We start from the raw sequence: 15352 nt of genomic DNA, 5'->3' as shown, positions 1-15352 counted from the left end.
ATATATTCCTTTTCAGTCATAACACATTGCTCTTAAGGTAGGAATAATCGGTTCCTACATAATTAATTTTTAGAAATTAACCATCTACTCATGTATTTGTTCTTGGATGACTGGTATTCGCAATTATAGACGGACGATGGTGACTTTGGTCTTGATAAGCACAACTGTATACTTCACAGAATAATATGATTTCTGAAAGAACACGCATTGTTTTTGCTTCTTATACTATGAAATATTAAGTAACAATATGAACCAGAGATACAGTACGTATTATTTTAAAAACATGAAATTAGTAACACAGTCACAGCCGTGAAATGAATATAATAACCGCCTATTGATCGACAGGGTTCGTATAAAATCGAAACTGCAGGTGGCGTTTTAAAGCGATCCCTCATCCTAAAAGTACTTGTTCTACCCCGGAAACAAGAGAGTGCCTTAGCGGAGCTATGTAGAATATTAAGAGGATTACCTAAATTATTCAGTATTTTCTGGACTTTTTCAACATTAAATAGTCAAGTAAGCAATGCACATCATGAATAATTTGGTATTCTTAAACATATTTAAAGACCATTATTTATTACGGCCTATGATTGACTTAGACAAAACTATATCATGTTTATGACAAATCATCGGTTTCGCCGTTAAATCGACATTTTTTTTTAAATACAACAAAACACTACAACAAAAAGTAATCATTCATTTTCGAAATGATTGTCACAAATATATGAACATAAATTGTAGTTTGCAATTCAACGTCACATTACATCGAGGATCACACATGACCATAAACTTAAATCGTTGAAAAATGCTCTGGAACTTCATTTGAATAAGGCCAGGATAAGCAAATAAAGGAATAATTACGTACATAATTTGAATATTAAACACAACAGCAATAAATGCATTTCGCATACGGACACGTTTTGCAGATAAAGGTATTATGTTCCATGTAAATGTTGAGCCGCCGTTAAGAGTTGGAGGTAATGAATCATGTTTAGTAAACATGCATACGTCTTTAAGCTAACTTAATCATTTATCATCAATTGCACCTGAATACCAGTTGTCACTTGGATGTTGTAAGAGCATTTTTGGGAGCTCATTCTTAAATTTGAAGCAGTTTGCTAATTAATTTCCGATACAATGTTTTATCGAACCAGTTCGCCCCAGTCTGCGTAGCTGTAAATGTGTCTTTTTGAAGATAAACAATAGGATTTTTACGAGAATTAATCTAACAAAAGAAATTGTACAACCTGCCTGAGTGAGAAGTTTTGACAATTACATTGCACTACGTTCTTCAAACTGGTTAGTTCCGATGAAATATCATTTGAATGTGATTGTATGGCTTTGAAATCCCTACAGCTGCTATCTTCTTCAATCAGTGAATCGCTTTTTTCGTTTTTGAGTCAAGCCAAGCAAGCACCACCTTAAGAACAAATTTTAACTATGTCTTTACAGTGCGACTGTCGAAAGCCGAATGACCGAACACTGAAAACAACATCCTCGATTACCTCGTGCACACATGCCCACACGTTCATTATATTCCATTATGGAAAAATAATTTTCTTCGAATAGGTAAACTCAAACTATGAAAATTATATTTGTTAACCACATAGAAAATTTACCATGCCAAATTTGAATACCACTTGATATACATCTTTGTTTTAAATGCCTGTCTGTCGAATGGAATGCTATATTTAAAATCGAACCGAACGCAAAAACGGATGGTACCGGTTTATCATATGTATTTTAGGCGCTTACGGAGAAATAAATGTTTCCTTACGTATGAAGTATTATGTGAACTGTAATAACTTGAATGCATATGTCCAAAACCTGTTGTTGTCTTGTTGGTACATTAACATATAGCAAACAGTCTTTTAAATGTATATTGAAGTGAAAAATCGCTAATTAGCATGTCTTCGCACCCCAGCCTGTCGCGCGTGAGTAAAGCATTGACATAGGTTCGTCACTCTTTTGTGCACGTTTTTATTTTAAATAAACAAACACAAACTAGACAAGCTAATGTAGAACATCAGGCAAAACAAGATTCTATTGTACGTGATATAGCAGTTATAAATAATACACTCATGTACACTAACGGAAGTAAAATACATCTGAAAGATACCACTGATACTGTGTGTTAACAATCAATGACTGACTCAACTGCGATGTCTTTAAAATCTTGTAACAATATGGGGATCCTGTTTTAACAGACAGTTATAATGTACACATATGAGGGAAACTAATACAACAACATGTTATAAATAAATATTAATTGATCGTAAGGATATTGCCAATAATTATCAACAACATTAAGAAAAGCATGTGCGGTATTAAGTACGGCGAGTACAAACAACATTTGTCATAATTGTTAAACATTGCATATAAGGAATATAAACATATGTCATTTAACATACACGATGAGCCGAATAGTGTAGCATATTTAACATGTGGTATATTTAAGTATCAAGAATTTCGTGTGTCCACGACAATATAACAGATGTAGATTTGTATTTTCTTATGAGTCGCCTTGAAAGTCAAGATCACAATTTCCTCTGTTCATAGGTTGCTTGTCGAATACTGTGTTCAGAAAAAATTGTTGATAATCAAAATTGTCCGAGTTTTATTTTAGTCTATGCTATAATGAACAGTGAGAACACGGTTTAAATCCAAACTCATTGTAGTGTCAATCGGCAACTGCCCTAATGTACTGCGGGTCGCCACTTTGCTCAGTACGATCCAAATCCTCAAATTGATATGCTTCCGCTCTGTAAGGCAAACATGACATCATCATCACCAATACGTAGTATTGAAAAAAAAAACAATTATGGTGGTGCATTGTATGCAAAAATTACATACACACATATTAGATCTAAATGTTTACCTGATGATGGGATATGTTGTTGTTGTATATGTTTACTTTAAAATTCTTTTATTACTGCATTTTGAAAGAAATAAACACTATCGTATTTTATAATTCGACAATAAAGTCATGATTGTATAAGTTTGAAGACAACAGCACTCAAATGAATACAAACTTACGATGACAGTGGAGCATTGAGAGCGCCATCTGAAAATAAAAACCATAGCACATTTATCAAACAGTATGCTGTTTATGAAAGGCGTTAGATTACAGCTTTACCTAGTTTGTAAGTTTAAAGCAATCAAAAGGTACAAGGTTTATTTTACCATCTACTAGGGTTGTCTCGAACAAAGATAATCGTGGATCAATTTCATGATAAATCACGCTCTGATCACCAGAAGATTCTGAGGAAGAAGTTTGATACTGAAGGGAATCGTCCTCAATCGCAGAGGTTGTAGGGACAACCATCTGAATCCCGACATTCCCTGGAAAATAGCAATCATGCTTTTACCTTAAATTGTTATTTAAAATTGAACGCATTTAAAGCTATAAATATTAATAATATTATATTACAATATGTAACATGATCAGTAATGCTTTTGGTACCCTTTGATTTAACTAGCATCTGGGTCGGAACCTGGCTATGTCGTACCTTACCCTCTGCGACTTCCCGTTTCATCGTTTCATATTATAATATCATAAACACTGGTACCCGCCGACAGTTATTATATACGTATATGCTGATTTGAGTGAAGGTTATAGTATCACTTCTTCAACCAACTCAATATAAAATATTATCACTAAATGCCGTATGTGCATGATCCGGATTTAGCTTAAACTATGTACTAGGTAATATTTACATGATATAATGCAATAGAACATGGAATTCTACTGATAGGTGATCATTTGGGAAGCCATCGCACGACATCTGTTATTATTGCGAAAATGATGTCGCGAAATCATTCAACAAATATTAATGTAACATAAATAAGCAAATACATTTGCAATACTTTGGGAAATACGAAATTCATTGATTAATATAGTTGATTTGTGGCTTAAACAAATTGATTACGGAAATCTTGTAGGTACAATTTTCTTGGATTTTAACGAAGAATTTGATCTTGTGGACCATAGGGTTCTTTTATACAAATTAAAACTTAATCATTTTAATGATAGGTCATGCGACCTATTTTCTTCATATCTACGCAATCGATTTCAGTTTATCAAAGCAGAACACACTTCCTCTACTTGTAAAAGCATCATTGCTGGTATTCCCCAAGGATCTATTTTGGGACCTCTTCTATTTCTTATTTACGTAAATGATATTTCGCTAAATCTTACATGTAATTCGGCAATGTATGCTGATGATAAAACATTGACTGTAGAAACACATATTTAAACAGTTCATAATAAGCTACAAACAAATCTTTCGATTGTAAATGAATGGTGCCAAACTAATAACATGATAATTAATCCACTAAAAACTACTTGTATGGTATTAGGGTCGAAACGGAAAGCTAAAAAATTAACAAATCTAAAAGTTAAAATTTCAGATACGGTGATCAAAACAGTAAATTGTAAAAAACTTCTTGGCCTTTATATTGACAATACTCTATCCTGGAAACTACAATCTAACAGCGTTTGTTAAAAAATGTCGTCTCGAATGTTTCTTCTGCAAAAAATAAAACCATATTTAACCCTTGAAATGCGTAAGCTCTTCTATAATGGTTATATCTCACCTTTATCCGACTACGCATGCGTTACCTAGAGTTCAGCAGCCAAAACGAAAATTAATACAATGTAGTATAGTCAAACTACAAAAGCGTTGTGGTGCACATATTTTGAATAAAAAGTACAACACAAATTCAAAACCCCTATTTTAAGTTCTTAAACGGTTGACTTTCGAACAGAGTACTCACTATTTCACGTCAGATATTGTAATTAAAGCATTTCACAATCAAACCCCAACATACATACGTGACCTTTTGACACCTTCACAAAATAATCACTATAACTTGCGATGTTGCGAAAAGGGGGATTTAAAGCTTACGCGAATACCCAAAACAAACTATTTCAAACAATCGTTTGAATTTTCTAGCACACAAATTTGGAATTCGTTACACCAATCTATACGTCAAACAAAAAATTTAATGACATTTAAGAAAAAAATTAAAGCGTATCTTTGTACCAGACTATGAAAAAAACTGAACATGCTTCATGTTTTGTTTTTGTTTTTAGTAAATAACCTCAGTTTATTGTTTGAATACAAATGTACTGTTCTTGCATAAATGGTAATTGTAGTTGTCTGTCATTTGTTTTTAATTATGTTATGTATATTTGTTAGCGTGCATGCATATATGATTATTCATGTTCAGTTCTTATTACTCAAGATGAAATAATATTTATGTTATATTTGTTGTAAATTGTATTATGTTAGAAGACCTTGTTGAAAATAAGAAATGTATGACATAAATTGCATATTATGTAATTTCATCTGATGTATTTCTTAACAAGTCTATCTTCTTTAAATAAAGATTTTATTATAATAATAATAATAATAATAATAATAATAATAATAATAATTATTATTATTATTATGCTCGGAGCAAATCGTTAAAGAGAAAACGAATTCCGTAATATAGAGTTTATGAAAAATCGGAAGTTTTTTTGTAAAAAGTACATTAACGATACATAGATTAGCAAACGAACATTGCAGTTATTTGGGAAAATACAACCTATAACTTTGGACTGATTTCAGAAATAGGAAATGTCATAGGGTTTTACAATATTCGAAAATATACATAAGCACTTTAAAACTATTTGTAAATAATACGTAATTATTTCAAATACTTTTGGTTGGATAAGATGATTCGTAATTTAAATCATTTAATAACATTATTTGCTTGCTTCATCCAGATTCTAAAGATTGCAAAATATCTTTTGATTAAGTTTTTAAAATGATGCTTAAAATGAAGTTTTAAGGAGTCAGTTGTCATTCTTTTTGAATGTGTTCATTCATAGTTTGCGGTTTGTAAACAAGTAGCAAATGACATTTCATGGTATTCAATAGTTTAGTTATTTACATTAAATGCTATGCATAGATATAGTTTCCATGGACTGTCTATCGAACTAAAACTGTACCATTAACATACAAAAATCATTTTTCAGAATGATCATCTATATACACGTAATCCAAATTACTTACCCAATTTAGAATATTATTTTATATTTAATATTCATCTGTTTGATAGTTGAAACTTCTTCTATTTGTGTATAATTTCATGTAAAATATGGGACGCACATGCTGTGTTGCCGTCGATACAATAACAGACTCTGTGATGTTGGAATTCAAATCTACATGCCCAAGCGTTGATTGACATTTGAAGATTCATATTTAAAAAACACCAACACAGCAATAATTTGTTAAAATGTTAACAAACACAACACAAAAACACACACAGCTTACACACTGCCATACCCATTGAAGCGGTCTTTATGTAATGTCGGTACACACAGACGACAACGACAACAATTGCAATAATCACGGATGCACTTGCCCCCGCTGAAAAGATGACGATTAACTTCACGCTAGGATTTGCTTCAGACAGCTGTACAACTGAAAGGATAAACCATTATGAACTTTGTAACAATGGTCATTCAATCGAAAACCAACCATTATGAACAGTATAGCATTCGTCATTATATGGAAAATCATATAGCACATATCTTAATCAGTATTCAATGCTTATCGTTTGTGGTACAGCAAGGCATCGGATATGATGATAAACGAACCGACACATTTTATTGACATTATTATCTTCCAGTTTTACCAAAATGCAGCAAATCTATTATAAAAAGGGCTCTGTATGGTATTACGTACTTGGTCGCTTGAGGTAGTAAACTTCCGTGTGACGTTTACCTACTCCATTGCCTACTTGCAAAATATACATCCCATAATCTGACTCCGTAATATTGGCAATCTTTAAGCTGATGTTTTTCCCGTTCGTATCAATATAAACGCGCGAACTGGTTGTTATTTCCGTACATGGACTAGTGTCCGTGCATTTTTGCAAGGTAATTTCAGAAATGGTCGGAAGTGGGTTTGCTATAGCGAAAAAAGTAAAAGGCACGTTTCCATCAATATGACCCGTTAATTGGTTCCCATTACTTGTATCAGATGTTTGGGTTAAATCCCTTCTTACCGGATCTGAAAGAAAATAATTATAATATTTTTACCGAGGTATATCCAATTTCTAAAAGGAATAAATGGTTATTTAAGTAGCAGGGATTATAAGTGTTTTAATTGAACATGTGTAACGGGGGTTTACATTGCTGAACGCAATTGCATGTGTAAACTCTTACAGCCACGATCATGACTAACATAAAGATTTAATTGAATCCTCTTCTATTATTAATATAGATATTGTATTATTTGTTCGCGTATATATTTTTAAACATACATTATTATACGTGTTTCAGATAATTAATTGCTACATCCGGCTTACACGGACATCTTAAAAAATTCCCTGAGTGTGCATTCGCATTTTGTTATAGACATACATAGTATATTCAACGTCAATTCCCGTCCACCTAATCCAATCGTATTGGATGCAAAACAAGCGTATTTTCCATTATCAGTGATGCCTGCACTCTTTATAACACATCGGAGTCTAGTAGACATGTTTATTTGACGTTCATTGTCACAGTCATCCAGTGTTATGCTATCTTTTAATAGCCTCATTTCTGGTGGAGGTAATCCTTCACCAACACAGTGAAATATGACACTGTCATTTTCATAAATTGTTACATTTGAAGTATCATTGTATGATTCGACAAAGAATGTATGCACAAGTGGCTGATCTGAAATTATAAGTTAGAAATATCGTCGGAACGAGCTTGTAAGTTGAACTTAACTTAAACAGTTTAAAACTAAATTAATTACAGTCGAAACTTATTTCTAGAATCATTTAATATTTAAAAAGCATATATAACCATATTACATAAAACGTGCATGTTGAACTGCTGAGAATCGACGCCTGTGAAGTTCGTTTGTCCTTGTTCATATCTGTTTATTGCACTGCACGTGTAGATACCCGCATCTGTTCTGGCTACCTTCTTTATAAGAAATACACCATGTGACAGGAAACTTCCGGCTTTTGTCCATCGTACTTGCGTCTCTTGTGGATTACCGCATTGGTAGATGCAAGATTTGTTTAAAATCTCTCCTTCCTTTATGAGTTCATCTTCAAGTCTCACAACCACTGGTGGGTCTGAAAAAAATTGACGTTTTGTAATGTACGATTATTTGTACGTTCCAATTTTTGCGCGATTAGTCACGAGCGCCACAATTAGCGATACGTAACTGTTGTTGGTATTAATAAGATGTCATGCTCAGATACGATATGATGTGGTTCTCGCTGGAATGCAATCTGGTCATGATTTAAAAAATAAATGTACTACGATATTACAAGGTCTGATATCGAATAGGATACGAGTACATACAGTTTGACTAGATTGTTATGAATTATTCGCGATCGGGTCTCGATTCGAAACGATCGCCAGGTTAGGGCACCGCAATTAATGCTATAATATACGAGTTGAGACGTTACCCTACGTTTATCAAGATTAAATTCGCTCCAACACGATACGATACAACTAGGGTAAATATATAAACATTTGATCGATTGTATTTACGATGAGAGCAATGAATGGATCCGAATAATTTAACAAAATATCGATTTTATATCAACTTAATTTCTTTGCAACAGACCGCGACCGAACGTTGTGTTCTTTCATTCATAAGGTCGACAATGATCACCAAGATTTGAAAGTACTAATAGAAAGCATTTGTCGCTCGTTACAATACACTATGATTTGTTGCAATTATCTCGATGAACAACTGAACGCATTCAGTCTTTTTAATCTGTTCTAACCGTTCAAAAACATTTCCCGATTAATACTATTATAAACATGGACGTCAGGATCTGATTATGCATGATTCGAAACGCATTCGAAACGCATTTCGAATTAAAATTTCAATTCAAGATAGGCGTGGCGGAAAATGTTATAAACGGAAAGCAGGATTATAGCTTGATTATTACACAGAACATTATTTGTTGGAGCAAGATATCTTTAGAAAACATATTTGCCTCCCGACTTGAAGTAACTGATCAATGTGGTCTTGACTTATAATCTGTTGACTGAAAAATCACCGGGGATCATTCACGTCATGACTGATCGGCTAATACAAAAAAGGCATTTATGCTGTCTTCCGAATGATCAGCATGGTCATAAGTTAAAGTGTTTTGCGGAAACACAGGATGATAGTCGTTGAGAAGCTTGACCTTTGAAATGTTGACCTGAAACTCAATATGCGTCTTTCTATCCACCAAAGTAAAAACTATACCAATAAGCACGAGCATAAGTCAGAGCGGTGTAAAGTTATTGCGCAGAAACAAATTTCAAGCTAATAACTTTAAATTAAGTTAAACAATTTAAACGTACAATAAATAACCGTCAACACATATTTCAAATATAGTTTAAATTGTTAATCAAGTTAATTTTTAACGAATTGCATTTACGATGTGCATGTGACGTCGATCTTTCACATGTTGATCATGAAATCAATTTGCGTCATTTATTCCCCGCTTACGAATTTAGGTTAAATAAATTTTAAGATATTGTGCCAAAACCCATTTTTTGATACAAGTGCATGTTAACTAGAACTTTGTCCTGGTGACCTCAACATCGAAATACCTCTTATTATCCTACTTTGTAACCAATATACCAATTTTCATGAAAGTAGTTCAAAGTGTTCTCAAATATATTTCCGTCACGAAATTCCTGTTAAAAACTCATTCTATAGGCGTCTTCCGTTTTACTTGAGTAACCATTTCAACACCGTTCATGATAAAAGCTTAAAGCATTCTTAAGATATTGCGCGGAAAGCGAATTTACTGCTGCACGCTTAATTCAACCTTGACGTTTTCTCTGTTTATCTCAAACTCGACAGAAATCTGTATTTCCGTCCTCCCCCCTCGTAAATAAAATATTTTACCAATTAACATGGTTGAAGGTCTGCAAAATTTTATCTAGATCGCGCGTCTACCAACCGACAGATCGACGAAGAGTTGCAAAACAAGATAAAGCCGCTTATTTAAAGAGGGCATAAGAATGCACGCTAAAGACAGATTAAATAACTACCCAGTGATGCAATTATATGTATGTGATATTTATACTGTGTAGTATAAAATGCTGAAGTTCTTATTAAACAATATAAGTCTATAATTGTAATAATTATAAAGAAATGCAAACACAGTAATACCTACATAATACATTCACATATAATTCTTGTTGATTTTTGCCATGCTTGTTAGATGCCACACACGCATATTTTCCTGAATGGTTTCGAAGAGCTGGTGTAAGTTTGTAGTCTAGTTCACTTGTGATGTTGTTCTCCGATCTGACTTCGTATTTACCTACTGTTGCTTGGTCGTCTTTATACATGCTTATATTAGGTTTCGGATAGCCTACAGCATTACATCGCAGAGATGCGTTGGTGTTTTCTATCAAGGTTGCATTAAAAACACTTGCCGAGAAGTCCACTTTAAAACTTTTAATTTTTGCGGGTTCTGAAAAAAAAGATTTATAACGTGTTTTTTTTGTGATCCAATGCTTGCTGTACATCCTCTCCGAGCGCAAATTTCGCTTTTTGGAATTAGAAATGATATATAAAATTATATATTTTAAACAATATTTTCAAAATTGTATATCATGATTTGAATTTTTATGTTTGCGTACACTTTCTATACAGGAGCAAAAGCGATTGAACAAACGATGGATTATAAAAACAATACATTGAACACATTGTGTTTTATAAAACAATTTAGCCATAAGTTTTATACTTTAAATGTAGAGTTGGATATTGGTTCGCCATATTATTGTCTAAGACTATAGACATGCTCAAATACGTTTACTACATGCAAATAATAAAAACCATATATTGCGGAAACTCACCACGGTGTGTGACATTAAGAATGTTACTGTAAGCCAGGCTTTCATCAACGGGTATAGCGCATTTCCAATGTTCAATATGTTGATCAACCAGATTAATATGTATTATGCATCTAACCGCATGATCTAGGGCGCACGTGCACTCTGAGGTTAAGGAAGATTTAACGTCACACACTCGATCAGTGTTATTTATTTGCAAGAAGTAATAAAATTCGACGTTTTCTTCACGTAAATCAGAATTGGACAATGTCCCTGTGTGGCGAAAGAAAATAATCATGTTTGGCGTAGAACCTTTCCAGTAACACGTTACGTTGAATGTTGTTGGAGATATCATCGTACTTGTTATGTTGATATCACGGGTTGCTAAAAACGATATGCAGATGCTTACATTTAATCATTTCAACATGGACCACATATAAATAAGCAAAGTTGAAATTCTATATAATATGTGTTGTCAATTGATCTTGTCTGTCCGGGCCATCCAATTGATTCGGCAGGGAAGTTTAAATAGACAACCGAAATTACCCATTTTGAACTGTCCAAAAATCGATGTATTATAGTTATTCGGAGTTTTAATTGATTCGTAATTTAAAAACGATTATTACGACAATCATTATAATTCTTTGCATGATTAGTATAATTAAACTGGTCTGATTTCCAATTTACAGTAGGCCCTTTTTTTTCTAAACTAGTGCTGTGATTATTTTGACCAGACAACATGTACGTTTATGTGCGTTTCTAAAAGTGTGTTAGTTTGTTAAACATATCTGTTATATGTCGCTAATTTGTAAGAAATCATATAAATAAATACAACATGAACACAAGTTTTACGTTTGCATACACACACAAATTGCATTGTAAGCACATGTCAATAAGCACACCTTGGCAAACAATCAGAATGACCTGACCGATAAGAAACAGTGAACGCGTAAGAGATAATTTGGGGAAGATAAATCTTGGCAGTAAATCGAATAACTATTGCCGATTTACCTACTTTTTTGTGCGATTACACCCAATATAACATATTACACTTCATATTAACCCATCAGACATGTGTCTTTTAAAAGGGCTGCAATTACGGATATATATGCTATATGAGTACTTATTAGTAGGTTCCTTTAAAATTGATAATACAATATGTGAATAGTGTCAAGTCATGCATGCTTACCTGTTAATTTGGTTGCATATATTTGATAAAGTTTTTGTTTTAAGCATACTTTATAAGCAACATCGCTTGTGTAATTTTTTCCTTTTGAAAAGTACCACAACAATGACGTATCCTAAGGTGATATTCAATTTTCATGTGTTTGCTTACCATTAAGCAAACCATTAGTAGGTCCATTATACCAAGTAGAATGATAAGATATTTGGTGGTTAAAATTGAAAACTAATAAGGTAATACATTCAATTTCAACGGTACGCTATTAATAGTGTTTGTAAAAAAGTTGTCGACAGCAACAACAATCATCAACTGTAAATTCTAAGTGTGTGAGACAATATTACATATATTACCTAAACAATGAATTCCAGCAACAAACCATGGCATAACGAAAACACTATCTTTCCTATCAACATATTTGGATTATAAAAAAGTGGATAACACACGAATTCTTCTATGATTACTTCTAATTTACCACAAAAAGTGAGAAACTTTTTAAAACATCTTTCAAAAATGGTTTTAATGATTTTTAGATATATTGAAAGCATTCTGCAATTACAGAGTTTATACGTACCAAACTAAAGTTTTATGATATATATCCGATTCCCCTTAAGGATTGAATTTGTGTAAATTGTATTGCTGTACTTAATTAATCCAAATTGATCATTTTAACCTAATTCATTATGTTCCTTTTTTCTATTGTTCAAAACTTTATTTACTGTGTCCGTCCAAAACAAAAGTAAGAAAAGAATACTTTATGGAGTAGCAAATGGTATCTGGTGGTTATGGTAATGAAACTTATAAGTGATCAAGTAGTGACACAATACGTGCTTTCGCATTACAATCTTTCAAATAGGTGTTTACATTCTTGTTATCCGATTTTTTCATTGTAAGTTATTTTGAATATTTTTTATTACTAAAAATGGAAATCATTTTCAAATCATGTTAAAGCTCTGTTGCATCCAATTTTATTTCGAATATTTTTTAAATGGTTTAAGTACTTTATTTGTGCTTGCGAATGCATACAAAATTCGTTTATATTAAAATTTACATTATGTCAAGAAATAAATAAAAAAATCCTATATAGCAGTTCGTGTCTCATTTGATGATTGTTCAGTACCGTCTGGTGAATATCGTCCGCAAACTGGAACAATTTATGTTCGATGTATTAAATGGTTATACCTTGTTTATCCGTTTTATCTCTCAATATAACTGACAAAACTAAAGCGCAGAGGATCAAAATAAAACATGAGAAGAGATCTTCTTGTCTGCAGCCCCTTTTAATAGAGAAAACGTTCGATAAGTAACCGCAATGAGAAGCAGCTGATTAAGAATCTTTATATAAAACCTGACACCAACGTTTTTTGTAAGGATACATATTAAAGAAAGAGTATGTATTTTTTTTACGAAGGACCACGCCAATTAATCGAATGCCGTTTCGAAGTCTATTAGGAGAAGTAAACCCGGGATCTCATTTTCATCAGTATAATGCATAATTTCATACGTAAACATTTTATATACCCCTTTGTATCTCCCTTAAAGAAACAAGTCTGGTCGTTATGAATTAACATGTTCATAAATAATTGAAGTCTGTTAGCTATAACTCCAAATGAAATTGTATAAGCATTATTTTCTTGAGTAATTGGTCGCAAATTTAAATAAAAAGCCTAGATTCCACCTTCGGAATACAGTTAATGATACCTTGACTCTGTGTAATAAATACGTTTCCGTAGTTAAAATATTCATTTATGGATCTGACAAAAAAAGACTTGATAAAAATCTGCATTGAGGCCAGAACGGCCTGGGCTTTTATTGTTTAACATATGATTTAAGCTGTTTAAGCTTCTTGTGTAGTATACCTTCTATTCAAATGGACTCACTATGGTTTGATTGTGGACAATATATTACTTTTATTGAGTTATAAAAGTCTTCACTACTACATTCTTTTTTTTTTATCTTATAGAGTGTTTGATAATAAGATGGTATTTTAGAGGATATGTATTTATTCTGTTATTTCACTTTCATCTTCACCTTCTTATGTATATATTGTTTTTGTTATTGCATGGGTTTATTCCAGCGTCCAACAGTATTTAGCTGGCTTTCCACCTTGTCAAGTCAACTGAAATTTGGATCTAATCATACATCCTTAAAAAAAATCTGAATACTATTTATTTCAAATCTCAAATTTGTCTATTTCAACAATTTTCTCAAACGAAAAGTTGTCTTTCATTTTTTTAATTATTGTCAATATGCTTTCTATAAATTGTGTTTTCTTATTTTTACAAAAAAACCATATCAAATAAATTTGCCCCTTAATTCCATGGTCAGAATTTCTGAAAAAGATGTCAATTATTGTAAACTGTAATTCACTTTCAGGAATGTCATATATCATTGTAAATAGGTAGTGCGTATTGAAGGTTAATACCGTCAATGTTTTTGTTGATTTCCTGTGCATACACCCTTTCTGACGGTAGAGAATTATTATGTGGCCAAAGACCTAGTTTATGAGAACAATTACTTAAATTTATGTTCAAAGTAATGATTAAGTGATCAGATTGAATATAAGTTAATATATTGCAAGAAATCAGTTGTTATTAAAAAAAGATACAACTTAGCCTGATGCATTGGACTTTTTTTCTTCTTCACAATGTAAATAAATCTTACTTGATGCTAATTTTAACAGAATTATCCATGATATGTTTATCAGAAGAAAATCCATTATTTTGTACACCAACTGTGAATCACGCGTCCATATTCTCCGTACTGTTGATGTAAAGAAATATATTCCATTTGAGCTGAAGAAGACGTTGATTTCATTTAAGGAAGTTAAAAACTAACATGAACAATGCAGGCGCCTATGTAATAAATTTCACTTTCAATTGACATGTCTGAATCGTATAAGAACGACTAACACAATATCTATTAACATTTCTATATATACCAATTATTAACAGTGTAAATTAATAAACAATCGTGTAGCTTATCAAGATTAATGTTTAAAAAAACATTCAAATATTGTGTATGTCTTGTAGGTTGTTAAATAGACAACTTATACAAGAAAAACATTAAGTGTGTTAGAGAAATTGTGTCTGATTTATGTCATATCGTTCTTGTGTATTGGTGAGTTAAAAGGGCATCAACACGATAACATGAACATAACAGAAATTGTATTTAAAACCTAAAAATGTCCAGCTCATCGTCAAAATCACATTATAGCAATTATGAATATACATGCGTCAAAATAACAACACGTTTGTTTATGCATTTTAACAATATATGATTGATTTTTGTGAGATTGTTATATGTAAGAGAAGGTTCTTTAT

At 32.3% G+C, this 15352-nt stretch overlaps 1 protein-coding gene across 1 annotated transcript; it reads right to left on the bottom strand.

Moving 5' to 3' along the window:
* Positions 1-2014: 2014 nt before the first annotated feature.
* LOC127868121 (hemicentin-1-like) lies at positions 2015-14829 on the bottom strand. The gene is made up of 10 exons (XM_052409737.1): positions 14694-14829; positions 10874-11233; positions 10186-10488; positions 7858-8127; positions 7418-7717; positions 6738-7064; positions 6336-6473; positions 3184-3342; positions 3037-3064; positions 2015-2762 (listed from the first exon to the last, which is right to left on the bottom strand). Exons 1-10 carry the CDS (start codon positions 14746-14748, stop codon positions 2681-2683), a joined length of 2022 nt encoding a protein of 673 aa, XP_052265697.1. The 5' UTR covers positions 14749-14829; the 3' UTR covers positions 2015-2680.
* Positions 14830-15352: the final 523 nt, after the last annotated feature.

This window comes from Dreissena polymorpha, chromosome 2, assembly GCF_020536995.1.
Source record: "Dreissena polymorpha isolate Duluth1 chromosome 2, UMN_Dpol_1.0, whole genome shotgun sequence".
NCBI classification, from domain to species: Eukaryota; Metazoa; Mollusca; class Bivalvia; order Myida; family Dreissenidae; genus Dreissena; species Dreissena polymorpha.
Note: the sequence above shows the minus strand (reverse complement) of the source record. Positions and strands in the feature narration are given on the sequence as shown.